The sequence below is a fragment of the Schistocerca cancellata genome, chromosome 6 (assembly GCF_023864275.1).
Source record: "Schistocerca cancellata isolate TAMUIC-IGC-003103 chromosome 6, iqSchCanc2.1, whole genome shotgun sequence".
NCBI classification, from domain to species: Eukaryota; Metazoa; Arthropoda; class Insecta; order Orthoptera; family Acrididae; genus Schistocerca; species Schistocerca cancellata.
The window spans coordinates 106748411-106776238 of NC_064631.1; the positions used below are offsets into that span (position 1 = coordinate 106748411).

Consider the following 27828-nt stretch of genomic DNA (forward strand, 5'->3'; position numbering starts at 1 on the left):
GAATAATACAAAGGCATATCATGAATGTTATTGTGTGTTGGTAATATACAGTTAAGAAGAATATTTTGTTTTTGTTATGAAAATCGTATATGTACACAGTAGAAAGTATATATATATATATATATATATATATATATATATATATATATATTAATATATTAAAAACAAAGATTCCATGACTTACCAAACGGGAAAGCGCTGGTAGACAGACACAATAAAAAACACACAAACACACACACAGAATTTCAAGCTTTCGCAACCAACGGTTGCTTCGTCAGGAAAGAGGGAAGGAGAGGGAAAGATGAAAGGATGTGGGTTTTAAGGGAGAGGGTAAGGAGTCATTCCAATCCCGGGAGCGGAAAGACTTACCTTAGGGGGGAAAAAAGGACAGGTATTCACTCGCACTCACACACATATCCATCCACACATATACAGACACAAGCAGACATATTAAAAGGCAAAGAGTTTGGGCAGAAATGTCAGTTGAGACGGAAGTGCAGAGGCAAAGATGTTGTTGAATGACAGGTGAGGTATGAGTGGCAGCAACTTGAAATTAGTGGAGGTTGAGGCCTGGTTGATAACGGGAAGAGAGGATACACTGAAGGGCAAGTTCCCATCTCCAGAGTTCGGATAGGTTGGTGTTAGTGGGAAGTATCCAGATAACCCGGAGTGTAACACTGTGCCAAGATGTGCTGGCTGTGCGCCAAGGCATGTTTAGCCACAGGGTGATCCTCATTACCAACAAACACTGTCTGCCTGTGTCCATTCATGCGAATGGACAGTTTGTTGCTGGTCATTCCCACATAGAAAGCTTCACACTGTAGGCAGGTCAGTTGGTAAATCACGTGGGTGCTTCCACATGTGGCTCTGCCTTTGATTGTGTACACCTTCCGGGTTACAGGACTGGAGTACCTGTTGGTGGGAGGGTGCATGGGACAGGTTTTACACCGGGGGTGGTTACAAGGGTAGGAGCCAGAGGGTAGGGAAGGTGGTTTGGGGATTTCATAGGGATGAACCAAGAGGTTACGAAGGTTAGGTGGACGGCGGAAAGACACTCTTGGTGGAGTGGGGAGGATTTCATGAAGGATGGATCTCATTTCGGGGCAGGATTTGAGGAAGTCGTATCCCTGCTGGAGAGCCACATTCAGAGTCTGATCCAGTCCCAGGAAGTATCCTGTCACAAGTGGGGCACTTTTGGGGTTCTTCTGTGAGAGCTTCTGGGTTTGAGGGGATGAGGAAGTGGCTCCGGTTATTTGCTTCTGTACCAGGTCGGGAGGGTAGTTGTGGGATGTGAAAGCTGTTTTCAGGTTGTTGGTGTAATGGTTCAGGGATTTCGGACTGGAGTAGATTCGTTTGCCACGAAGGCCTAGGCTGTAGGGAAGGGACCGTTTGATATGGAATGGGTGGCAGCTGTCATAATGGAGGTACTGTTGCTTGTTGGTGGGTTTGATGTGGACGGATGTGTGAAGCTGGCCATTGGACAGATGGAGGTCAACGTCAAGGAAAGTGGCATGGGATTTGGAGTAGGACCAGGTGAATCTGATGGAACCAAAGGAGTTGAGGTTGGAGAGGAAATTCTGGAGTTCTTCTTCACTGTGAGTCCAGATCATGAAGATGTCATCAATAAATCTGTACCAAACTTTGGGTTGGTAGGCCTGGGTAACCAAGAAGGCTTCCTCTAAGTGACCCATAAATAGGTTGGCATACGAGGGGGCCATCCTGGTACCCATGGCTGTTCCCTTTAATTGTTGGTATGTCTGGCCTTCGAAAGTGAAGAAGTTGCGGGTCAGGATGAAGCTGGCTAAGGTAATGAGGACGGAGGTTTTAGGTAGGGTGGCAGGTGATCGGCGTGAAAGGAAGTGCTCCATCGCAGCGAGGCCCTGGACGTGCGGAATATTTGTGTATAAGGAAGTCTATCAACCTGCCAGCGCTTTCGTTTGGTAAGTCACATCTTCTTTGTTTTTAGATATATTTTTCCCACGTGGAATATATATATAATAGAAGGAAACATTCCATGTGGGAAAAATATATCTAAAAACAAAGATGATGAGACTTACCAAACAAAAGCGCTGGCAGGTCGATAGAGACACAAACAAACACAAACATACAATGTGACTTACCAAACGAAAGCGCTGGCACGTCGATAGACACACAAACAAACACATACATACACACAAAATTCTAGCTTTTGCAACCAAGGTTGCTTCGTCAGGAAAGAGGGAAGGAGAGGGAAAGACGAAAGGATTTGGGTTTTAAGGGAGAGGGTAAGGAGTCATTCCAATCCCGGGAGCGGAAAGACTTACCTTAGGGGGAAAAAAGGACGGGTATACACTCGCACACACACACACATATCCATCCACACATATACAGACACAAGCAGACATATCTGACATATGGCGTCGAGCAAAGTTTTGCTACTTTGGAAAATCCAGTAGTAAATTGAAACTCGAATCAGTTCCCGCCACGTGTGTATTCTTCCACGCCGGCTAGTCAACAGGTGCTCAATGCTCACCAAACAGCAAATATCACACCGAGTGTGCATCCTAGTGGACATGTGTGGGATCCTTGTGTTGCTTCTAATCAACAATTCTGTGCTGGACAGTAATTACCCGTACATCTACAACCAGCCCCACCATCCATGGTCGAGTGAATACAGTGTGCATAACGGACATTCACCGGCGTACTTAAGTACTTGTCGCTTCTCTCCAAGCTGCCATGTCAATGAGAATGCACATTTTGACTACAATCCTCACATTGTTCGAGCGTCCGTCGCTTCTCAGCTGCCCCTCCAACGTCAAGTGAATTTCGCGATACCCGCATTACGGGACGCCAATAATTCGGACTCACTATCTTCTGCATGCTCTACTTCCGTCCGAAGAAATAAGTGCACCTCCGCAGTGACTGCAGTGCTGAATCTGCCGAAGTCGAAACTACCAGACTTCAGACCCGCTCACCCAGAGTTCTGGATTAGCCTGGTTGAGCATACGATCAATATCTGTGCTTTGGACGACGATGCACACTTCGACAGCCTCATGAACTATCTTCACAACTGCGTCGATTTAATTTACGATCTGGTCAAAGCATCCCCCCCCCCCCCCTAGCAGGGAAGTATGCTGTGGCAAAACAGACGATACTGGAGCGCGTCTCAAAAACCAGGAGAGAAAATGTGCGACAGCTCATCTAAGAAGAGCGTCTCAGTGACAGGTCTCCATTCCTGCTGTGGCGACGCATCCGTCTTCTCGTCGATGAGCAAGTTATGCCTGATGACACGCTCGCAGAAATCTGGACAGAAAAGCTGCCTTTGCCTGTCCAGACTGCAATCTCTGCGTATGAAGATAGGCCAGTAAAACAACATTTACACGCCACCGACAGAGCATATTCTGCCAGGCAACGTGAGCTCCGTGCACTGCATTCTGGACGTGACCACACTAAGAAGCTTTCTGACACCACGCCCTTGTCTGGCGCTGTTAATAACAAGTTTATTAAACTAGCCGCCCTGCCTGCATCTTCAACTCCCCACAACAACAGTGCATCGGCCTCTGTGGAAGACTCTGGGTCACATACTCCGTCACCTAGCAACTACCCACAGGAGCACAGGCCCGCCCAAACTTACTGTTTCTTCTACACAAGATTCAGGCAGCAAGCTCGCAAATGCCAGTCACCGTGTTCTTACCCAAACTCCAACTGCAAGTAGGCTGCGGTGCCACCTCCTGCGATGTAAACAATGGGCACCATCCAACGTTGCATTCCGTTTCAGACAACAACAGTAATTGTGGTCGAGTCTATGTTCGTGATTTACAATCAGGTGCACGTTTTCTGGTACACACTGGCGCAGACGTCTCTTTGCTGCCAAGCAACCAATAAAGTGCAACCACACAAAACAGTACTTCGTGCAGCAAACTTGTCTACCCTACAGTGTTCGGGTTCTACTCTGTATACAGTGAAACTTTCGCCCGAGTGCAAGCTGGAGTAGACGTTTTTAGTGTCAACAATTGAAGAACCTATTCTCGGAATTGATTTCCTCAAGCACTATCAGTTGTCACTAGAATTTGTGCAAAATACTGTGTTTTACCCCCCACTAAACAAACATATTCCTTTCGCTCCGCCGAGTGACAGTTCGGCTAACACCAAAGATGTGTGCTGTGCTAAGAAGTGTTTAAACCTATCTTTGGAGCTGCAATCTTGGACAAACAATTGGCTAGTGGAGTGCGCCAAGTCTTTGAAGTTGCAGATGGAACGTATGGAAATGCTGCTGCATCTCCACAACATACACCACGAGTTGGACTCCACACAACAGCGCCTCGCGACTCTACAAGCAGACGACTTGTTGGCTACAGACAAGGTCAGTCCATGCCAATCTGGTGTTCCCATGCCTGCGCACGTTAACGACAATGTTGTGAACTCTGTAAACTGTGTCAGCACTCCCTCTTGTAATGACAGTGTATGCCCGAGAGCTCATGTTCCTTGCATTCCGAATGGACAATTAACTTCCCAAGCTCGTGGCAATGAACTACGGCCATCTGCTGTTCGGCCACGCCCACTCATGCCTACAGCACTCGTAGCGGCACGGCCCACTACCAAGAATCAGTGTACCAACCTCGCCCATGTTAACACACGTGCGGCCTTTATGCAGCCTACGAGCGGTTGGCACACCTGTACTTCCGTGCCCTCAGCGCCACAGCTTTGCCCATCCGCCACCGCCTGCTCCGCTTCACGGACATCTGACTGTCGTGCCGCAACGTATTGCAGTAGTCACTAATGGCACAGTTCATCGGTTATGTCTAACCGATGGGCCGCCCATATCGCAACGCCCACATTGCCTCAAGCTGTAATTTATGAAAATTGCCAAAGAACAATTAGATGATCTATTACAAAAGGGAATAATTGAACCTTCTTCCGGTTGCTGGGCTAGTCCTATCCTGTTTGACCAAAAGAAAGACAGTACTTCGCGTATGGTCAGAGACTATAGGCGTTTAAATGCCCACACCATCATTGATAAATACCCGGTCCCACTCATTGCTGACTTCAATCATGCTCTCGCAGGTGCAAATTACTTCTCTGTTTTGGACTGGAAGCATGCATTCCATCAGATTCCTATGGCTCCGGAGGATATTGAAAAGACTGCCATAACCACTCCCTTCAAGCTGTTTCAATACAAATTTATGCTGTTTGGGTTGAAAAACGCCCCCCAAACGTGGCAGCATTTCATCAATCAAACTTTATCCCATCTAGACTTTTGTTTCGTATACATGGACGACATATTGGTTTTTGCTTCTACTTTGGAACAGAGTGAGGAGCGAGTTCAAGTCATGACAGATATTTTAGCAGCCGCTGGTATTGAACTGAACAATAAAAAGACGCAATTGCACCAGTCATCTGTCACATTCCTAAGTTATGTTGTGTCATCGGACGGTCTGACACCACCGCAGGACAAGATCAAGCCTGTTCTCGAGATGCCACACCCCCAGACCTATAGGGAACTACGCAGGTTCATCAGAACAGTTAATTATTACCATAAACATTTGCCAGCTGCTTCTGCGGTGCAGGCTCCTCTCACAGATACTCTCGCTGGCTCACAAACTTCTGGCACCTGCCAGGTCCTATGGACATCAGACGTGGACAAGGCATTTAACGAGCTCAAACAGCTGTTGGCCTCCGATGCCACTATTGCTCACCCACGTGCGAACGCCACAATGTTTATCACTACTGACGCTAGTGACAATGCTGTCGGTGCAGTACTGAATCAGACATACAATGATGTTACAACCCACTGCAGTTTTTCTCAAAAAAGCTAAACAACGCACAGAAGAAATACTCAGCATTCGACAGAGAATTACTTGCAGTTTACGAGGCCATAAGACACTGCAGAACTGATGTTGACGGACGAGATTTCTATGTGCTCACTGATCACAAGGCATTGGTTCCTGCCATAAAAAATCCTGCGGCTGATCCACCCCCATGACACTTTCATCAGATCGATTACATCTTGCAATTTACAAATGACATTTGCTACATCCGAGGAACGGACAATGTGGTTGCTGATTTTCTCTCACGCATTGGTGCTGTCACAACTTTAATTGACTTAACGGACCTACCTTGGTTGCAATCGGCAGACCCCGATACCATGCAGTTAATTTCGGACCACAGCTACTCTCTCCAACCAGTACACTCTACTTTCCCTGGCATATCTGACTTAGTGTGGTGTGATGAATCGACTGGTACATTGCGGCCATTCATTCCTAAGCCCCTTCAACGCCAGGTCTTTGACAAATAACACACATTAGCACACCCCGGTGTCAAAGCCTCCACCTGTCTGGTATCTGAACGGTTTGTCCGGAGAGACATGCGCCGCGACTGTCAGTCTTGGGCCAGGGCAAGCGTGTTGTGTCAACAGAACAGTTTCCAGGCACACTTCCCCACCCCTTGGCTGTTTTGCTCAACCGCCAGGCCGATTTCACCATGTTCATGTGGACCTCGTAAGCCCTTTGCCCCCCCTCCGAGGGTTTCCATTACTTGTTTACAGCTATTGACAGGATGACTTGGTGGGCTGAGGCTGTGTCTATTCCAAACATTACCTCTGAGACAGTAAGTCGAGCATCTTAGATTCTTGGATCTCTAGATTTGGCTCACCGGTTTACCTCACCACTGACCATGGACGACAATTCGAGTCTTCAGTTTTCTCCGACTTATGTAAAATGTGTGGTATTGTCAAAATTCATACTTCCGCATGCCACCCCCAAAGCAATGGGCTTGTTGAGCGATGGGATGGCATCACACCTTAAAGTCTGACTTGCATTGCCATGACTCACTATGGACAGAAGCACTGCCCTTCGTGCTTCTTGGCCTTCGTGCTGTAGTAACCACAACCAACTGCGGGAACGCCTTGGGCTGCGGATCGGAGCCGCCAGGTCGGGAAGCCGCCGGCGGTGGAGCATGCACCACCGGGTAAACACAAGGATGAGTCGGATGACAGACCAACGAAAACCAATGACAACCGACCACGACCAACTATGACCGACACAACAAGGAAGAGATAAACAACAGAGGTTTGTAGAAACCACAACACCAAACACCAACAGTAAATCCACTCAGAACCAGAGGCAGGCAAAAGTCAACAATGAGCAACAACAAGAACGCAGTACCGCCAAGATAGAAACTCAATCCAGAGCGAGTACCAGACTGGCTGGACTAGGGCAGAGCGGGTCCCTATATACGAAACTGGAGGGAGCGGCTATTGGCCGCTGTCTGTACGTGGCGAAGCGGTGTCACCCTCGCTGCGCGGAATAGCCGCCGTGGACGCGGAGCCCTCAATGGGCTGACTACGTCCATTTGTTCTAGCGCGTGTTCGACTTCCGCGGCGTGACGTACTAGAGTGCGACTTTCAAGGAAGACCTCAAGGGTTCCGTAGCAGAGTTTTTGTTTGGTCAACCTCTGGTTTTGCCTGGAGAATTAGTCACCATCCCACTTCTACGGCCCTCTGAACTCCCTTCAGTTCTCGAGCAAGTGCGCTTGCACTGCAGCAAAATTCAGCCGCCACCTCCGGCTACTCATACACCTCTGCACGAGTATGTACCACGCACGCTAGACTCTTGTGAGTACGTGTTTCTCAGAGATGACTCAATCAAAGCCCCGCTTCAGTCACCCTACACAGGTCCTTACAAGGTTGTCAAACGCTCCGAGAATAATATGGATCTCCTCATAAAAGACTCTGTAACCACGGTCTCACTCAACCGAGTGAAACCAGCTTTCATTGAGCCTCAGGTGAACCTCCCTGATTCTGCCCCTATTTCTCCCACTCCTGCTTCGAGCCGCCATCCGTCTTCTCATACCATACATTCGGGTATTGATTCTCCACAGCGTGCTTCTCTGCTGAGCACTGCTTCTTCTCCGCGTTCATTTAATTCGAGTGGCCAATCTTTTCGAGGTTTCACTCCTCACAGCCCTCGCAGTCGAACTGCCAACCACTCAGATTCTACCATTGTGTTACTATCTTTGTGTGACAGCTCTTTCTCACGCCGTTCAATCCACAATGGCTCCTCGTTGCCTTCGGTCATGCTCCCTCGTCTGTCAGCTGATCGCCCGAGGTTGTCGCCTGCGCAGTCCAGTGCACCTGCCATCCCCCTCTTCGCACATGCTTCCCCCTGCCATGGCTTTCCCACACCTCCCTGCCTCCCTACCATTGCTCGCACAGGTGTCACCCAAGAATTCACAACACATGTACACCCTGATGGCATACATAAATGATCTGTTGTCGTAGATGGCGATACGGTGTGTGTGGTACTCACGTGTGACAATGTTGAGAGAGGAAGTGCAGAAACTCGTGTGGTGCGCTGCTTTAAATTGAGCACAAGTGCTGTGTGTGGCAATTTACGTGCCTTTGTTAGGCCTTCTAGCAAGGTGATTCTCCGCCTGCCTGCTGATGAAGTGCTACACCTCCACTCCAGGATGGGACGTCGTCTTCAGCCACCGGCGTCGCTTGCTGACTTCGCCGTTGACGTACCGTGTTTCACCCCCCAATCTCCTACCAGTCGATTGCTTCCACCTGACGCGGAAGAACTGTACGTTACCTTCCTAACTTCTCACGCCCCCCCTCCCCCCCCCCCCCCCCCACTCACAGGGACGTACTCCATTCTGCGTGGAGGGGGGGGGGGGGGCTATGTGGCATAAAACGCCATAAATATCAATATTTGTTCAGTGTATACGTGTGCTACCTTTGAGGAGAGGGCTTTGGGAGGATGTTGGCCGCTAATGGCAGTTAGCCTCCGGACTTGTATCTGTGCAGAAGCGAACTGCTAATAAATCTGTATCTGAGAGAATCCTAGTTGTTTACCTACAACTATATCCTATTCCCTCATATTAAGGCAAAACTGAAAACACTGTCCTTCATCCCCTAAAGTTTCTATTAATTCTGTATATCTAATGGACAGCTGCTGAGTGTGGTAAAATCTTTACTGAATTATTGTAGCGAGTATAAGGGGTTCATTAGGGCAAACAGACTATGCAATTACAATATTGTTAGTATACTTGTATAAAAAGTTGTGTTACTGTATCTTGTATGACAAAGTATTATTCTTTGTACATTTTTGTACAATTTTGTATGTATTATTCTTTGTAATACTTAATGTAAAATTTTGTATGTTCCTTTTGCACAAATTGTTTCCCATAAATTTACATGTACTTTTGGACAACATCCATACAATATTTATTGTCTACAGATGGATAAATAAATAAATAAATATGCTCATGTTAACATAAAGGTATGCCAGAAACTAAAACTGTGTGACAGATGAGGACTTGAACACATGACTTTGCCTTTCACAGAACAATGGTCTTCTAAAACTGTGTGGCAGACGAGGACTTGAACACACGACTTTGCGTTTCACAGAACAATGGTCTTATGGACCTTGCCTTTTATGGACAAGGGTCCTATGGCCTGAGTTTTCCAGACATGACTCACAACATGCCCTCACAGCTTTACTTCTGCACACCTTGCAAGACTAGCACACATGGAGGAAAAGGGCTCCAAGGAGAAATAGCTTAGCCACAGCCTAGGTATGCATAAGACTTGTGTGATGTTTGGAAAGTGAAATAGAATTGCTAGCAGAAGTAGAGCTGTGAGGGAAGGACGGAAGCCATGGCTGGATAGCTCAGTTGACAAGAGCAATGCGTGCAAAAGATATGACTCTGGGTTTGAATCCCAGTCTGGAGCACAGTTTTAATCTACTAGAAAGTTTCAAAACAGCACACACTCCATAGAAAAGTGAAATTTCTATTCTAGGAGGTGTTCTTGTATTTTCCAACCTTGTAAATTAATATCAGTAAAATGCAATGAAAGTGTCATTTTAACACAAAAAGTAATACCAATTTATGCTTCTGTCGACACAACAGTCTGCAATATGATGAAAAAAACATGTGTGGTGCAGCCAAATAAACTTTTATGGCAGCTTTTTAGTGGTACATATAAAAATTTCATCAATTTTGAAATGAAGAGGTGGATGTAAAATATCTGTTGCACTGAACATTATCTAATTCAGCTATTGCTGTTTTACCTGTAGATATAATGGAAAGGCTGTTCCTCTCTTTTATGCTTAACACAATCCAAAAATTGAAGACACAAATGAAGTTGCTGTGAATTTGTAGCATTCATTTAGCTCCTATGTGGCAACAAACGGCCATGGTTTTCAAGTTCACTGAATTTCCTGTTTATCAATTAAGTGCACAATACTGCCCTAGTTAAGGGAGTGTTTCAAATCAAAATTATAAATACACTACATCTTTCAGCACAACTTTGCATACTTTTGTAGATATTGCCAACCCTGTGAGTTTACAAACAATGAATGGTCTATGATCAAACAATGTTTTCACATACTGCCAAGCTAAACAAGAAGCTCAGGGTAAAAACTGACACACTGCTCTGTTAGGGAGAATTATGTTTTTATAAAAGTAAATATATTTATACAAAAACATATGATGTTAGACAAGAAGTTCAGAACATTTATAGGAACAGGCTGTTGCTAAATGAAAAGCATATTTTCATACAAGTAAATACATTTACAGAAATTCATTCAATACACTACACTTCTTTTTTCAGACATCACTTTTCAAATATCACCTTGTTGAAAAGTGTGCCCTGAAGGGCTTGGGTGCTGTAGTAAATCCAGCCAATGCAAGTGTAGATGGCTTAGGTTCATCTGGAGGCAAAGAAATAGTGAAGTCCTGAAGGAGACTTGCCAAGAAAAGGAACAAATTATTCTTGGCAAGTGCCATGCCAAGACAAACTCTTGAACCAGTGCCAAAGTTGATGACGAAAGGGTCTCGTACAAATTTGCCAGTCTCCTTGTCAATGAAACGCTCTGGCCGGAACACATCTGGATCTCCCCAATGTTCCCGGTCATGCATGATGCTCCACAAGCTGATGAAGAGCCATGTTCCCTGAAACAAAGTAAAAAGTTAATCATGAGCCCCTTTTTCTTAAATTTGTGAGGTTTCAAGGTTTCTGCAAAAAAGTTGTAGATAATAAATGCTACCAGCTCTTGGCCATAACCTTAGTGATGGAAGGAAGGAAGATTGGGTTTAATGTCCTGTCGACATCGAAACCTTAGTGATACCTGTGACGGTTGGTGATACACGCTCCAAATAACTGCTCATTGTCTTTTTCGAATTTGACTACTGATTGAAGTTTTGATTTATCTTGCATAATCATATGACGGGACGCATTGTGCTTCATGAGATAGCTTGCTCATAGTAACTAGTTCTGATTCATTCAACACACTCCATTTGCAACAAATGGAACATGTCAACCTATTCAGGAATCTTTCACCTTCTGCAGACATAGAAAGAGGAAGTATTTTTCTACTGGGTGCCGAGCCATTTGCGCATGTGGCAATAAGCTGGTGGACAGCATTGTCTAACTCACTAGTTAGCAGTATACTGTGACCGAACTACCGTTCTACTGAACTCTGTTATGTCACTTCTCAATCATAAGTCAATAGTAGAATAAAGGGGTGGGTATGACCAAATGAAAATAAGAGAATCAGGGTGTCCAAAACACATAGTCCATCAACAGTGCACCTTCTTGCATCGTTATAGATGATAAGTATGTTTTCCATACATATGGCTCTATGGCTTTCTCTATTAACTGAAGGGGTCTGTAGAATAATGATCTAATTCTGAATTTGATAAGATACAACCTGTTCATTTTATCAGAGTGCTTTTCAACGTGCTGCATGATGGTAAGTGGTATATCCCTCTGAATCACTAGAAAGCACTGTGTACCATATACATTCAGGTGACAAGTCATGGGATAGTGATATGCATTTATACAGGTGGTGGTTTTATTGGGTACACAAGGTACAAAAGGGCAGTGCATTTGGGGAACTGTCATTTGACTTACGTGAAAAGGTTTCTGATTAGATTGTGGCTACACAACATTAATTAACAGACTCTGAACATGGATTGGAGCCAGATGCACAGGACATTCCATTTCAGAAATTGTTGGAATTCAGTATTCTCAGATCCACTATGTCAATAGTGTGCTGAGAATACCAGATTTCAGGCACTACCTCTCACCATGAACAACACAGTTGCTGACTGTGTTCACTTAACAATCAAGACCAGTGGCATTATTGTAATGTTGTCAGAGCTAACAGAAAGCAACACTGCATGAAATAGCTGTAGAAATCAATGTGGGATGTTTGACAAACGTATCCATTATGACAGTGTGGCAGAATCTGGCAGCAATGTGCTATGGCAGTAGACAACCGAAGAGAGTGCCTTTGCTAACAGCATGACATCACATGCAGCACCTCTCTTGGGCTCGTGACCATATCAGTTGGATCCTAGAAAACTGGAAAACCATGACGCAATTACATGAGTCCCAATTTCAGTTGGTAAAAGCTGATCATAGTGTTCAAGTGCGGCACAGATCCCATGAATCTTCAACTGAACTGATCACTGATTGGAAATGGTGAATTCCAATTCCAAAGAAAGCAGGCGTTGACAGATGTGAAAATTATCGAACTATCAGTTTAATAAGTCACAGCTGCAAAGTATTAACATGAATTCTTTACAGATGAATGGAAAAACTGGGAGAAGCCGACCTCGGGGAAGGTCAGTTTGGATTCCGTAGAAATATGGGAACACGTGAGGCAATACTTAGCCTACGACTTATCTTAGAAGCTAGATTAAGAAAAGGCAAACCTACGTTTCTAGCATTTGTAGACTTGGAGAAAGCTTTTGACAATGTTGACTGGAATACTCTCTTTCAAATTCTGAAGGTGGCAGGAGTAAAATACAGGGAGCGAAAGGCTATTTACAATTTGTATAGAAACCAGATGGCAGTTATAAGAGTCAAGGGACATGAAAGGGAAGCAGTGGTTGGGAAGGGAGTGAGACAGGGTTGTAGCCTCTCCCCAATGTTATTCAGTCTGTATATTGAGCAACCAGTAAAGGAAACAAAAGAAAAATTTGGAGTAGGTATTAAAATCTATGCAGAAGAAATAAAAACTTTGAGGTTCGCTGATGACATTGTAACTCTATCAGAGACAGCAAAGGACTTGAAGAGCAATTGAACAGAATGGACAGTGTCTTGAAAGGAGGATATAAAATGAACATCAACAAAAGCAAAACGAGGATTATGGAATGTAGTCGAATTAAGTCGGGTGATGCTGAGAGAATTAGATTAGGAAACGAGACACTTAAAGTAGTAAAGGAGTTTTGCTATTTGGGGAGCAAAATAACTGATGATGGTCAAAGTAGAGAGGATATAAAATGTAAACTGGCAATGGCAAGGAAAGCGTTTCTGAAGAAGAGAAATTTGTTAACATCAAGTATAGATCTAAATGTCAGGAAGCAGTTTCTGAAAGTATTTGTATGGAGTGTAGCCATGTATGGAAGTGAAACATGGACGATAAATAGTTTGGACAAGAAGAGAATAGAAGCTTTCGAAATGTGGTGCTACAGAAGAATGCTGAAGATTAGATGGTTGGATCACATAACTAATGAGGAGGTATTGAACAGGATTGGGGAGAAGAGGAGTTTGTGGCACAACTTGAGTAGAAGAAGGGATCAGTTGGTAGGACACGTTCTGAGGCATCAAGGGATCACCAATTTAGTATTGGAGGGCAGCATGGAGCGTAAAAATCATACAGGGAGACCAAGAGATAAATACAGTAAGCAGATTCAGAAGGATGTAGGCTGCAGAAGGTACTGGGAGATGAAGAAGCTTGCACAGGATAGAGTAGCATGGAGAGTTGCATCAAACCAGTCTCAGGACTGAAGACCACAACAACAACAACAACAACAACAACAACAATGTTTGGCTACTTGGAGACCATTTGCAGCGATTCATGTTCGTGTTCCCAAACAAAGATGTCATATCATCAGGCCACAATTGTTCATGTTTGGTTTGAAGAACATTCTGGACAGGTTGTTCAACATGAATCCCATCAAACATAATTGAGAAGTCATTTCATGCACAAAATCCTGTGCCAGTAACACTTTCACAATTATGGATGACTATAAAGGCAGCATGGCTCAAGATTTCTGCAAGGGACTTCTGATGGCTTTTTATTGAGTCACAGCCATTTCAAGTTGCTGCACTACACCAGGTGGTTCAACATGATATTAGGGGTATCCCTTTACTTTTGTCACCTCAGTGTAAATGATTCTGTGTTATTGTATTCATCTTCTTTTCATTGAGTTTAATCTGACTTGTAAAATGCAATACCTCAAAATACGTTCTAGTCATTTAACACTTTCTTTTGCCAACCTCTTTAATTAGAAATTAGAACATGAAGAAACAGGTGCCAATATTGAGAACACATGTAAATAACAAATTCAGTAAATCATAACTGACACTAAATGAGGTGAATGTAAGTTTGCTAGAAATGATACACCAAAGCAGAAATACATATCTGGCATGCAAAAAATAAATAAATAAATAAATAAATTTCACTGCATGTAAAGTATCTTTCCACAATAAGTCAGATCTAGTTTTCATTATCTGTTATCAAAATATCCAGTCAATAAATAATGAAGAGTGTGTTGTTGAAGCATTCTTGTCAGGGTATATTCAGTATTAATGTTATTTATTTCTCTGAGATCTGGCTTAAAAACATAAAGATGCTGTTCTCCAATTTTTCTAATTATATCACCAAGAAGATTTCTGCAGATCTAATGATGCAAAGTGTAGCTGTCTAGCGCTTGTACAGAATTCAGGACCTGCATCAAAACTCACCATTTAAAAAAATAGGAAAAAAATTGATCTTTGTGCAGACAAAATCATATTGCCTTAATGTAATAACAACTTACACTTACTATTAACTTGATATTATAATGTACATCTTGGTCTCTGACCAGACTTCCTAGTGTTACAGTGTGTATTTATATAACAAAGAAAATAAACAATTTTTGACAGTTAATGTAACTGGATAGATAAAAAAAATATTCTCACCAAGTAGCATCAGCAGAACACACATATAAAGAAAGGTTTTATGTATGCAAGCTTTCAGAGCCAGTGGCTCCTTCTTCTAGCAGAAGGGTTGAAGAGGAAGGAAGAGGGGTTTAGGAAAAGGGGTAGAGTTGAGAAGAGTCATCTAGAAGCCCAGATCAGGGGAGACTTACTGGACAGGATGAGAAGGAAAGACTCTTTTGCCTACATTCTAACTCATAAATACTTGACAAACAAATTTGTGGCACAGTCATAGGCACTCTCCTATGCCAACCTCTTCATCAACCACCTAAAGGAAATATTTCTAGCTTCCCAAAACACCAAACCCCTGGTCTAGTTCATGTTTATTGATGATATCTTTATAATCTGGACACAAGGCCAGGACACCTTATCCTCATTCCTCCACAATCTCGACACCTCCTCTCCCATCCATTCCACCTGGTCCTCCCCCACCGACTGTACCACCTTCCAAGATGTTGATTTCCTCATCTAAGAATACTCCATCCCCACCTCAGTCCACATCAAACCCACCAATCACCAACAGTAACTGCACTTTGGCAGCTGTCACCCACTCCATACCAACAAACCCCACCCATACAGCCTGGCCATCCATGGCAGACACATCTGCAACAATGAGAACTCCCTCAAGACCGCCCTGTGGTCCTCACAAAGGCCTTCCCAGACAGGCTATACCACCCAGACCTAATGCACCAACAGATCTCCCATGCCATATTTACACACACACACACATATGATCCTCACATCCATCCCAAGAACCAACCAAAAAGAAGTGCCCCCTTGTCACCCAATACCACTTGGGACTGGAATGACTGAACCATGTCCTCATCAGGACTCTGATTATTTATCATCATGCCCTGAAATGAGGAACATCCTACCCAACATACTTCCATCCCCTCACAAAGTGGTGTTCCACCATCTGCCCAACCTCCCCAATATCTTAGCCCATCCATATGTCATTCCCACCCCCCAATTCCCTGCTACAGAAATCATACCCTTGGGGAAGCTCCAGATGCAAGACCTGCACTATCCACCCACCCAGCATGTCCTACTCCAGTCCCGTCACCGGCTTGTCCTAGCCCATCAGAGGCCAGGCCAACTGTGAAAGCAGCCATGTTATGTACCAGCTCTCCTGCAACCACTGCACAGCATTTTGCATTGGTATGACAACCAACCAGCTGTCAATCAGAATGAATGGCCAATGTCAGGCTGTTGCCAAAAACAAGGTGGTCCGCCCAGTGGCACAACATGCAGCAGAGCACAACATGTGAGATTTCAGTGGCTGCTTCACCTCCTCTGCCATCTGGATCCTCCCCAGCACCACCACCAGCTTTTCTGAGCTATGCAGATGGGCACTTGTTTCTCCTACAGCTTGAAAAGGAATTTCATTCTGAAAGCTAGCAAAGAAAACCTCTGTACCTTTTGTTTGTGTATCTGTTCACAATGCAGCACTTCTGCCTTTCGGTGAGTCATCTCTTTAGTTCTAAATAATTCGTTTTTCTCAACCAGAACTTTGTGTGTGTTATTATATATAGATACAGATATGGAAGTCATATTACGTGTTGCTTTTGACATAAAATTTTCCAAATGTCTCATGCAGAGTGGTCTGTGTTGCACGTATCTTCGACACTTTCAATTTCCAAAATATAATGAAGGTAGGATACTAGATATCAAAGTAAAATAATATGTGATCCAAGTAACTGTACCTGTATTTCTTTTATCTAAGCCCAGGATGATAAATTCTATTGAACCGTCAATAGCTGTTTCTGTTAGTTACCATTTTTGGTACCTACGAGTGTTATTATTCTGTTTTGCTTTTCCAAGAAAGTAATTACTCTACTGAACAAGTGCACTTGTAATATTTTTTTAATAAATATTCTACTAGAGATACTGATAACTAATTATTATGATTAGCACTATTTCTTTTTAGACACATGAATCACCTTGCTTAATTTCAGTTGATGAGAAAATACTGAGAGAAAAAACTCCACTAAACAGGCCTCGGAAGGCCCAAAATTGCCATGTAATTATTTTTGCAGCCTCCTACTCCATTAGACAGCATGACATATGAGCATGATCCACAGACGTCTTTGCGTTTAGCTTTTCACAGCAATTGTCAGATCATTTTCAGTTAACACTTGTATGAGCACTGAATGGTATGGGTTTCCTGATACAAGGGGCTGACAGTTCTTCGAATTCTACTTCTGTGCCTCAGTTTTGTCTTCTGTACTTACGTAGTTATTGCCCAGAATGATGGTGATGCCTGTTTTAATTGTGACTATTTTGTACCTCAACTTATCATTTTTTATTTAATGTATTTCTGCCTCTTTCTTAACACGTGTGGAAAAAAGAAAAACCGATTGAGCATAGAGCGATATGCTCACAAGATGATTCCTTCAAGCTTCTTAAAGGGGTTAACACAAGACTGTAGTTATCTCACTGCATGACACACATAACTGTGTCTAACATTTCTTCTGCCACTTATGGACTGTGAGACCATTGAAAGCATAAGCCACACATCCTCACTTCAGGTGGTGGTAAAATTGGAAGGGCAACGCAGTCATGCCACTTGGCTGCCAGAAAAAATACCATGTCCCTAGTCACTGAAACCACCCAGCCACAGTCCTCACTGCTCTGGCTTTTGGCATCAGGAAACTTCTTATTACCTGAAATAATGTATAAATATCTAATAATTCCTAATAGCCACCAAAGGTGCCATTGATCTTGAAGAACTGGTCAATTATTCTTTGGGGAAGATTTAGCTAAGGGCCTACTATCCATTTTTGTTGTGTTTCAGATCCAAAGAATTCTGTTACCATGAGAATTTGTGTTGAAATTATCTGTTATTATGTGTTAATATTTAGTAGCTAAATTAATTTACTTTAGACTCATGTTTCTTGATTCAGGTGAGGTACATAAACACTGAAAGCTAATGTTCTGTCTAAAGTGCCTGCCTGATATTTTAAAGACACATTGTACTTCAACCCACAGATGGGCAAAAATTTTACCTCATCATATGATATGCCAGTTGAGTGTGTGGATGGACACAGCCCACTTGTTTACCAACAATGGCTTTGAGTTACTGTATAGTGAAATATCCTTGGAGTCTTTTGCAGAGGCACAACTGAATAAAGTCCTTTAAATTTCAAGCCATACCAGCTGAGCTAAAATTCTTGAGCAGCTGTCTCTGTCATCATCTTCAAGAGTCATTAACCCATTTACCATTCTTGGCAGTCAGTAATTTTAGTTACTGAAGATAATGATGGTGACAGCTGCGAAAAGATCGAGAGTTATAAATCAAATAACGCAGCTTGAAAACCAAGAGGATTTTATTGAGTTGGTGAACTACTTGTACAAGTTGTTTAATTCCTTTGTGTGGTAAGTTTCATGAACTTTGAAGTTTATTCTAAAAATGGTTAAGTAACTAAAGGATTTTTCTAAGAATCAGAGAATTAACACTGAAAATCCATCAAGTAAACACAAAATGAATGCAAGAAAAGTGATATCTAAGATCCTCCTAGAACACAAAACAGGCATTCTGGCACTGCAGCAGACTCACACTAGATGTGAGAAGGACATATAGCAATGAGGATAAATCCCAGATACTTCCGTGTAGCCAATACTGATGTCACCGAGTATGTCAGAAACTGCTTGTCGCATTTCTGTGTTCTCCTCAATGTTTTCGTGTGTGATTGTCTATTGATGTTTAATACCTGCTCTATGAATTATTTATTATAATTTTAAACCATGCTGTATCTTTCCAATTTTTTTTTTTTATTATGTGAATATTAAATTACTGCAAATGTTGATTGGGAGAATACATTGCAAATCTATTCTGTTGTCTACTACCAAAGTGAATCATTACTTTGTCATGAAGAGCCAGACACATACTCAGTGCATACTGTATCTTGTGATGGATTACTGCTGTATTCCATGTTTAGCTGACGATATATTCTACAAGATGCTGTATCTACATACAATTCAAACAGTACAAGAAATACGGGGAGCATGGTGCTGTGCTATGAAATATTAATGTAGTCCAGTACCTGTCTGTGGCCTTCATTACTCTATGTGCTGATTTAGAATTTTGTTTTACCTGGGGAATGTTGTATCCACAGAGGGTTGTGTCCTTGAGAGCAGCATGTGGTGGGCACAAGGGTGCAATTGTGTTTATGCGGGAAACCTCAGTTATCACAGCTTCCAGATATGGCAACCTGCAAGAAACATTTGTACTAATAAGCAAAACCTCCTTCTCTACTTTATATAGCACTTCCCTATATCTGTTTAGTGTAAGATTTTGACTAAGTTTCTACCTAAAGTAATTAGATCGAATTTAGAGTAGCGGGATTTACTGTAGTTCATGTGCAACACTAATTAACACTATGTTGTTTGCTACTACCATGCACATCTGTTTTGTTGCTCCATTTCAATATAACTAACAGGATTAAACTAATGTAACACACTCTATGGCACAGTGCCTTGAATAGAGAACTGTGTACTGAGAGAGTGAATCATACTCAGGGGAAATTGTAGAGTGCAACTAGCCAGTTGATGGACTGAGAAAACAAGATACATTTTATGATAATTTTGTTATTTAAAGAGGGAATTATTTTGATATTTGTAGATTTTATAAATTTGTCCCATTGATAAATTGTTCATAAAAGATATTAATTTGCAATTGGTTAAAATTAAAAGACACAGGTTTGTACAGTTTAATACCAATATTAGATTGGTCACGATGTATATCAGTCAATCAGAGGACAGTATGTTCACGTGAATTGTCTTGTGACATGGATATAAAGAGCTTTGAGCAGATGTGAAAATTTTACAGAATAATGGTTAAAATTTGATCACAAAGTGCAGTAAAGTGGTTATCAACGCATGAAAAAGACGAACATGTGATATTCCAATGTTAATACGTAAACAGTGACTTTTGAATAACCAATTTCCTCATGGCATATTATACAAGCTGTGACCGCAAAATGAACATTTGTAGTTGTAAAACTATGCAATATTTGAGCGAACTTTTTGTCACAGATAATTTATTTTGTAATCATTTCCAGTATTAGGTTCAATACCATAAGCTGGCTGTTATGAGTGACTATGTGTGTGTATTGAAACTAGAACTTAAAATCAGCATCGACTTGACAGTGTTTTTATATCAAACAAATGCCAATATATCCAAGTTTTCACTCACAAACTACCTTTAGTTAACATGGTACTGAAAAACATTTACTGCATGCACTGGATTAGTGTAATGCTGTTCCTTTTCCAGTAGAAAAACATCATTTGTTTTTAACAGGGAAGGTGTGTGGACCAGACTGCAAAAGAAGAAATTCACCACAAGGTGAGATGACACTATTTCTGAAGGATGAGCACAAATAACCACGCCACTGAAATTTGAAACTGAAAGTTCCATGGAATATTAGTCCTTTTTAAAATTATTGTTCACAACACAAAGGCAATAATCTACATCTACATCTACATCCATACTCCGCAAGCCACCTGACGGTGTGTGGCGGAGGGTACTCTGAGTACCTCTATCGGTTCTCCCTTCTATTCCAGTCTCGTATTGTTCGTGGAAAGAAGGATTGTTAGTATGCTTCTGTGTGGGCTCTAATCTCTCTGATTTTATCCTCATGGTCTCTTCACGAGATATACGTGGGAGGGAGCAATATACTGCTTGACTCTTCGGTGATGGTATGTTCTTGAAACTTTAACAAAAGCCCATACCGAGCTACTGAGCGTCTCTCCTGCAGAGTCTTCCACTGGAGTTTATCTATCATCTCCGTAATGCTTTTGCGATTACTAAATGATCCTGTAACAAAGCGTGCTGCTCTCCGTTGGATCTTCTCTATCTCTTCTATCAACCCTATCTGGCACGGATCCCACACTGCTGAGCAGTATTCAAGCAGTGGGCAAACAAGCGTACTGTAACCTACTTCCTTTGTTTTGGATTGCATTTCCTTAGGATTCTTCCAATGAATCTCAGTCTGGCATCTGCTTTACCGATGATCAACTTTATATGATCATTCCATTTTAAATCACTCCTAATTCCTACTCCCAGATAATTTATGGAATTAACTGCTTCCAGTTGCTGACCTGCGATACTGTAGCTAAATGATAAAGGATCTTTCTTTCTATGTATTCACAGCACATTACACTTGTCTACATTGAGATTGAATTGCCATTCCCTGCACCATGTGTCAATTCGCTGCAGATCCTCCTGCATTTCAGTACAATTTTCCATTGTTACAACCTCTCGATACACCACAGCATCATCTGCAAACAGCCTCAGTGAACTTCCAATGTCATCCACAAGGTCATTTATGTATATTGTGAATAGCAACGGTCCTATGACACTCCCCTGTGGCACACCTGAAATGACTCTTACTTCAGAAGACTTCTCTCCATTGAGAATGACACGCTGCGTTCTGTTATCTAGGAACTCTTCAATCCAATCACACAATTGGTCTGATAGTCCATATGCTCTTACTTTGTTCATTAAACGACTGTGGGGAACTGTATCGAACACCTTGCGGAAGTCAAGAAACACGGCATCTGCCTGTGAACCCGTGTCTATGGCCCTCTGAGTCTCGTGGACGAATAGCGCGAGCTGGGTTTCACACGATCGTCTTTTTCGAAACCCATGCTGATTGCTACAGAGTAGATTTCTAGTCTCCAGAAAAGTCATTATACTCGAACATAACTCGTGTTCCAAAATTCTACAACCCATCGACGTTAGAGATATAGGTCTATAGTTCTGCACATCTGTTCGACAGCCCTTCTTGAAAACGGGGATGATCTGTGCCCTTTTCCAATCCTTTGGAATGTTACGCTCTTCTAGAGACCTACAGTACACCGCTGCAAGAAGGGGGGCAAGTTACTTCGCGTACTCTGTGTAAAATCGAACTGGTATCCCATCAGGTCCAGTGGCCTTTCCTCTTTTGAGCGATTTTAATTGTTTCTCCATCCCTCTGTCATCGATTTCGATATCTACCATTTTGTCATCTGTGCGACAATCTAGAGAAGGAACTACAGAGCAGTCTTCCTCTGTGAAACAGCTTTGGAAAAAAACATTTAGTATTTCGGCCTTTAGTCTGTCATCCTCCGTTTCAGTACCATTTTGGTCACAGAGTGTCTGGACATTTTGTTTTGAGCCACCTACTGCTTTCACATAAGACCAAAATTTCTTAGGATTTTCTGCCAAGTCAGTACATAGAACTTTACTTTCGAATTCATCGAACGCCTCTCGCATAGCCCTCCTCACACTACATTTTGCTTCGCGTAATTTTTGTTTGTCTGCAAGGCTTTGGCTATGTTTATGTTTGCTGTGAAGTTCCCTTTGCTTCCGCAACAGTTTCCTAACTCGGTTGTTGTACTACGGTGGCTCTTTTCCATCTCTTACGATCTTACTTGGCACATACTCATCTAACGCATATTGTACGATGGTTTTAAACTTTGTCCACTGATCCTCAACACTATCTATACTTGAGACAAAACTTTTGTGTTGAGCCGTCAGGTTCTCTGTAATCTGCTTTTTGTCACTTTTGCTAAACAGAAAAATCTTCCTACCTTTTTTAATATTTCTATTTATGGCTGAAATCATCAATGCAGTAACCGCTTTATGATCGCTGATTCCCTGTTACGCGTTAACTGTTTCAAATAGTTCGGGTCTGTTTGTCACCAGAAGGTCTAATATGTTATCGCCACGAGTCGGTTCTCTGTTTAACTGCTCAAGGTAGTTTTCAGATAAAGCACTTAAAAAAATTTCACTGGATTCTTTGTCCCTGCCACCCGTTACAAACGTTTGAGTCTCCCAATCTATATCTGGCAAGTTAAAATCTCCACCCAGAACTATAACATGGTGGGGAAATCTACTCAAAATATTTTACAAATTATCCTTCAGGTGCTCAGCCACAACAGCTGCTGAGCCAGGGGGCCTATAGAGACATCCAATTACCATGTCTGAGCCTGCTTTAACCGTGACCTTCACCCAAATTATTTCACATTTCAGATCTCCGTCAATTTCCTTCGATACTATTGCACTTCTTATCGCTATAAACACGCCTCCCCCTTCACTGTCCAGCCTGTCTCTGTGGTATACATTCCAATCTGAGTTTAGGATTTCATTACTGTTTACTTCTGGTGTCAGCCAACTTTCTGTTCCTAGTACTACATGGGCGTTGTGACCGTTTATTAATTAGAGCAGTTCTGGGACCTTTCTATAGACGCTCCTGCAGTTTACTATTAGCACATTAATATTGTTATACCCTGTTGCATTTTGCCTACTCCTACCTTGCCGCATCTCAGGAGGCGTCTTGTCGGGCGTAGGGAGGGAATTCTCTAACCTAAAAAACCCCCATGTGCACTCCACACGTACTCTGCTACCCTTGTTGCCGCTTCCGGCGTGTAGTGCACGCCTGACCTATTCAGGGGGACCCTACATTTCTCCACCCGATAGCGGAGGTCGAGAAATTTGCACCCCAGATCTCCGCAGAAGCGTCTGAGCCTCTGGTTTAAGCCTTCCACTCGGCTCCAAACCAGAGGACCGCGATCGGTTCTGGGAACGATACTACAAATAGTTAGCTCTGATTCCACCTCGCGAGCAAGGCTTTCCACCTTCACCAATCCCGCCAACCGCCTGTACGAACTGAGGGTGACCTCTGAACCCAGGTGGCAGGAGTCATTGGTGCCGATGTGAGCAACAATTTGCAGTTGGGTGCACCCAGTGCTCTCTATCGCCACCGGCAGGGCCTCCTCCACATCTCGGATGAGACCCCCCGACAAGCAGACAGAGTGAACACTGGCCTTCTTCCCCGACCTTTCCGCTATTTCCCTAAGGGGCTCCATCACCCGCCTAACGTTGGAGCTCCCAATCACTAACAAACCCCTCCCCCCGTGTGCCTGCTCGGACCTTGCTGAAGGAGCGGCCACATGTCCACTCACAGGCAGAGCGGGCGATGCCATACGGCCAGCCTCCACATTTACCCTCTGCCTCGTGCGCCGCGAATGCCGCTGAACCCGCCACTCTCCTTGGGGAGAGGGTGGCCCAACCGCGCCTGGTACCCGCGAAGATGTCTCGACAGCAGGGACAGTGGGTGAAGCGTGTAACACATGGGGTGTACCATGCGACACACAAGACTCCCCACTGCCGCTACACTCCTAGGCAGCAGCCTGAAGATGGCTGACTGCGGCCATCAACACATTCAGCTGTTCGCGAACAGTGGCCAGCTCCTCCTGCGTCCGTACACAGCAGTCACACATCGTATCCATCCTAAGAAATCAATTTACTGTAGAGAGTTAATCAACTTTTAACTAGACTGCTAATTCACTAAAGGCAGCTGATTGTTGACTAAACTGTGGTTGCTAGCCACTTCTTGTAGAAAACAATGAAAATAGCGCTACCTGTCTCTGGACTGTATTGAAAACGAACAGTAGCACTACTGGCACTATGGTTGACTAAAGGGACTCTCTCTGACTGTATTCAAAACAAACACGAAATCTATGGAACGCTATTACTAGCACTCGACAATTAAAGCTTCCTAAAAGCAAAAACACATGTAAGAAGAAGTGACAAGTAAGGAAAATACAGTTAATACTTAAATTAAGGTATTGAACTGAAACTTATTATATGTGGGCATTAACCTTTGTATGCTTTCACTCACGTTAAGACCATTGTGAAACTATAAATTGTTATGCACAAAATATTAACAATGTCTATATCATCATCTATAGTCCACAAGCCAGCTTATGATGTTTGGCAGCTGACATCACTCTGGACGGTTACTCTTAGGTGATTTGTGCTTGGTACTGTTTCCACTGTCTGCCTCTGTAGCTGAGTAGTCAGTATGGCTGACTACTATGCAGGAGATCTCAATTCGATTCCTGGTAGTGCTAAGGATTTTTCCTTGTTGGAAGAACTGGAATGGGGTGCAGTCAGACTTGTGAGGTCAATTGAGGAGCTACTTAAGAATAATAGCAGTTCCAAAGTCAAGAAACCCCACAATGACCAAAAGAGTCATGTGTTGGCTTCATGTCCCTCCATACTCCATCCAGTGACATCACTGGCAGGGCAAGACATTGCAGTCAGTCACACATGATCCACCCGCCTTATGCCAGGATGAGGAACTTTGTCTTACCTTAACTTACCTTACCTTACTATTTACACCAATTTACTGACAATAGCATAATAAAGAATAATGGAACCCCTCACCTATTTCTCACAATACATTACATAGGTGAATGAAATTTAATGACCACTTTAATTAGATAATTCAACTAAATTATCTACAATAACAATGTTTGTTTAATGAATGTGCCCACAGTTTAATCACTGCAGTGTAAGTAAATTTGCAGTGCATTAATCATCTATTAAATACCTAATATTTTACTGTAAATTTTTAAATCATAGAGTACATTGTCTATTCAAGGAATGGTTTAAAAGTGGAATCCCCAGAAAATGCTACCAAGTCCTTATCGTCTTCTTCTATGTTCTCCAGCTAAGTGGTTCTTCCTGTACACTACCCATGAAATGCATGTGCCTTCGTTGTCATCCAGTACATTGACAATGCTTCTCCTTGTTGTATACTCTTACTTAGAGATAATATTTCCTCAAGGCATAGAAGTTTCACTCAAATATCTTAAAGCAGTTTCACTGTTGGAGATATAGTACACTTACACAATATTTCATGGCTAGTTATGAAGTGGTATCCTTAAGATACCAAACTTTGAATGTTGTGTATATATAGTTACAAGAACACCCAAATACTGCCAGGCATTTTTCTGTACATCCATATTGAATCAGTGTGGCAAGTGGCTCTGAGGTAAGCAATTTGGTTTGTTGTTGTTGATTGTATGTCTCTACTGCTGTATTTCCAACAGTTTATGGTACACAAGATGGCACCAAGGAAACTGTGTAGTGACACAATGCTCATTTCAAAAAGTCAAAAGTTTAACAGTTCATTGTGTAAGAAGTGCAAAATATGTGTTATCAATGGCATCTTGTGTGTGTAAACTGCAATTTCTGGCTACATGAAAAATGTGCGGAAGTGACACTAAAAGTCATAAAGGACGACTGTCCTTGAACATGCCGTGACTGTTTACACAGAGAAACAGCAGAATTATGAAGTGCAGTGAATTCAAAAGATGAAATTATAAAACTACTGCAGAGTGACATAGAAATGCTTAATAAAGAAGTTATTGGCAGGACACTTAGGAAATGTAACAGACCTACTAAGGAGACTTCCTACACTATGCTTGTCCGTCCTCTTTTAGAATACTGCTGTGCGGTGTGGGATCCTTACCAGATAGAACTGATGGAGTACATCAAAAAAGTTCAAAGAAAGGCAGCACGTTTTGTATTATCACAAAATATGGGAAAGAATGTCACAGAAACGATACAGGATTTGTGCTGGAAATCATTAAAAGAAAGGCATTTTTCGTTACGTCAGAATCTTCTCATGAAATTCCAATTACCAACTTTCTCCTCCGAATGCGAAAATATTTTGTTGACACTGACCTACATAGGGAGGAACGATCACCATGATAAAATAAGGGAAATCAAAGCTCATACAGAAAGATATAGGTGTTCATTCTTTCTGTGCACTATACGAGATTGGAATAATACAGAATTGTGAAGGTGGTTCGATGAACCCTCTTCCAGGCACTTGAATGTGATTTGCAGAGTATCCATGTAGATGTAGATGTAGATGAAGTGTCAGCTCTAAAGGAAATGAATACCAATCTAGTAACCGAATCAAAGTCGTGTGTCTGCAAAAAACAAGAACCAAACCCATGTGATTCTGACAATAAACAAATAGTAGGCTGTGTATCTGACGAGAAGATGACAAATGAAACACTAGTCAGGAAATCAGTCTTGAAATACAAATGCAAGACAGTAAACTATAGTAAAAAGAAAAACAAGGTTGATACTGAAGTGGAAAAAACATGTGATGAAAACATACGACCAAAAAAATATCTGATAATAGGCGACTCGCTGTTAAAAAATATAGTAGTACCAGAATGCGAAATTGATGTTCATCCTGGAATTAGAACTTACCAACTTAGTAAACATATGACAAGCATTTCGACAGCAAAACAGGGTGTGGGATCCAATGCAATGGAAGCCAGACAAGTTCACAAAGGCATTTTCATCCATGTTGGGGCAAATTCTGTTTGAAATAGCAGTGAAGAAGAACATACCAACGAAGCCAGAAACCTGATTTGTTCAGCAAAAGTGCTTATCCATCCTCGAAAATAATAATTAGTGGCATTGTAAATAAGAGGTCAGTAAGTGAAAAGTACATTTTCAAAATAAACAGTGGTGTGAGAGAGCAGTGCAACAGATTTGGAGCAATATTCATTGATCCTAATAAATTTTTATATGATAAATGTCTAGGGACGGATGGTTGCCACTTGAACAGACTAGGCTCTGCAGCTTTAAGTAAAATGTATATGGATGTCTGCAAAATCATAAACGAGGGAAACTAATATATCCTGATGGGGTAGTAAACTACACTCCTGGAAATTGAAATAAGAACACCGTGAATTCATTGTCCCAGGAAGGGGAAACTTTATTGACACATTCCTGGGGTCAGATACATCACATGATCACACTGACAGAACCACAGGCACATAGACACAGGCAACAGACCATGTACAATGTCGGCACTAGTACAGTGTATATCCACCTTTCGCAGCAATGCAGGCTGCTATTCTCCCATGGAGACGATCGTAGAGATGCTGGATGTAGTCCTGTGGAATGGCTTGCCATGCCATTTCCACCTGGTGCCTCAGTTGGACCAGCGTTCATACTGGACGTGCAGACCGCGTGAGACGACGCTTCATCCAGTCCCAAA

General features: G+C 42.6%; 1 protein-coding gene across 1 annotated transcript in view; it reads right to left on the reverse strand.

The window, feature by feature from the left end:
- Nucleotides 1–10415: 10415 nt before the first annotated feature.
- The window catches only part of LOC126088175 (methyl farnesoate epoxidase-like), a 153778-nt gene continuing 136365 nt past the window's right edge, over nt 10416–27828 (reverse strand). Inside the window, exons 8-9 of the mRNA XM_049906299.1 lie at nt 19065–19182; nt 10416–10932 (exon numbers count right to left, since the gene is read on the reverse strand). Coding sequence (XP_049762256.1) covers nt 10609–10932; nt 19065–19182 — 442 coding nt within the window. The 3' untranslated portion in view covers nt 10416–10608. The remainder of the gene's footprint in view (nt 10933–19064; nt 19183–27828) is intronic.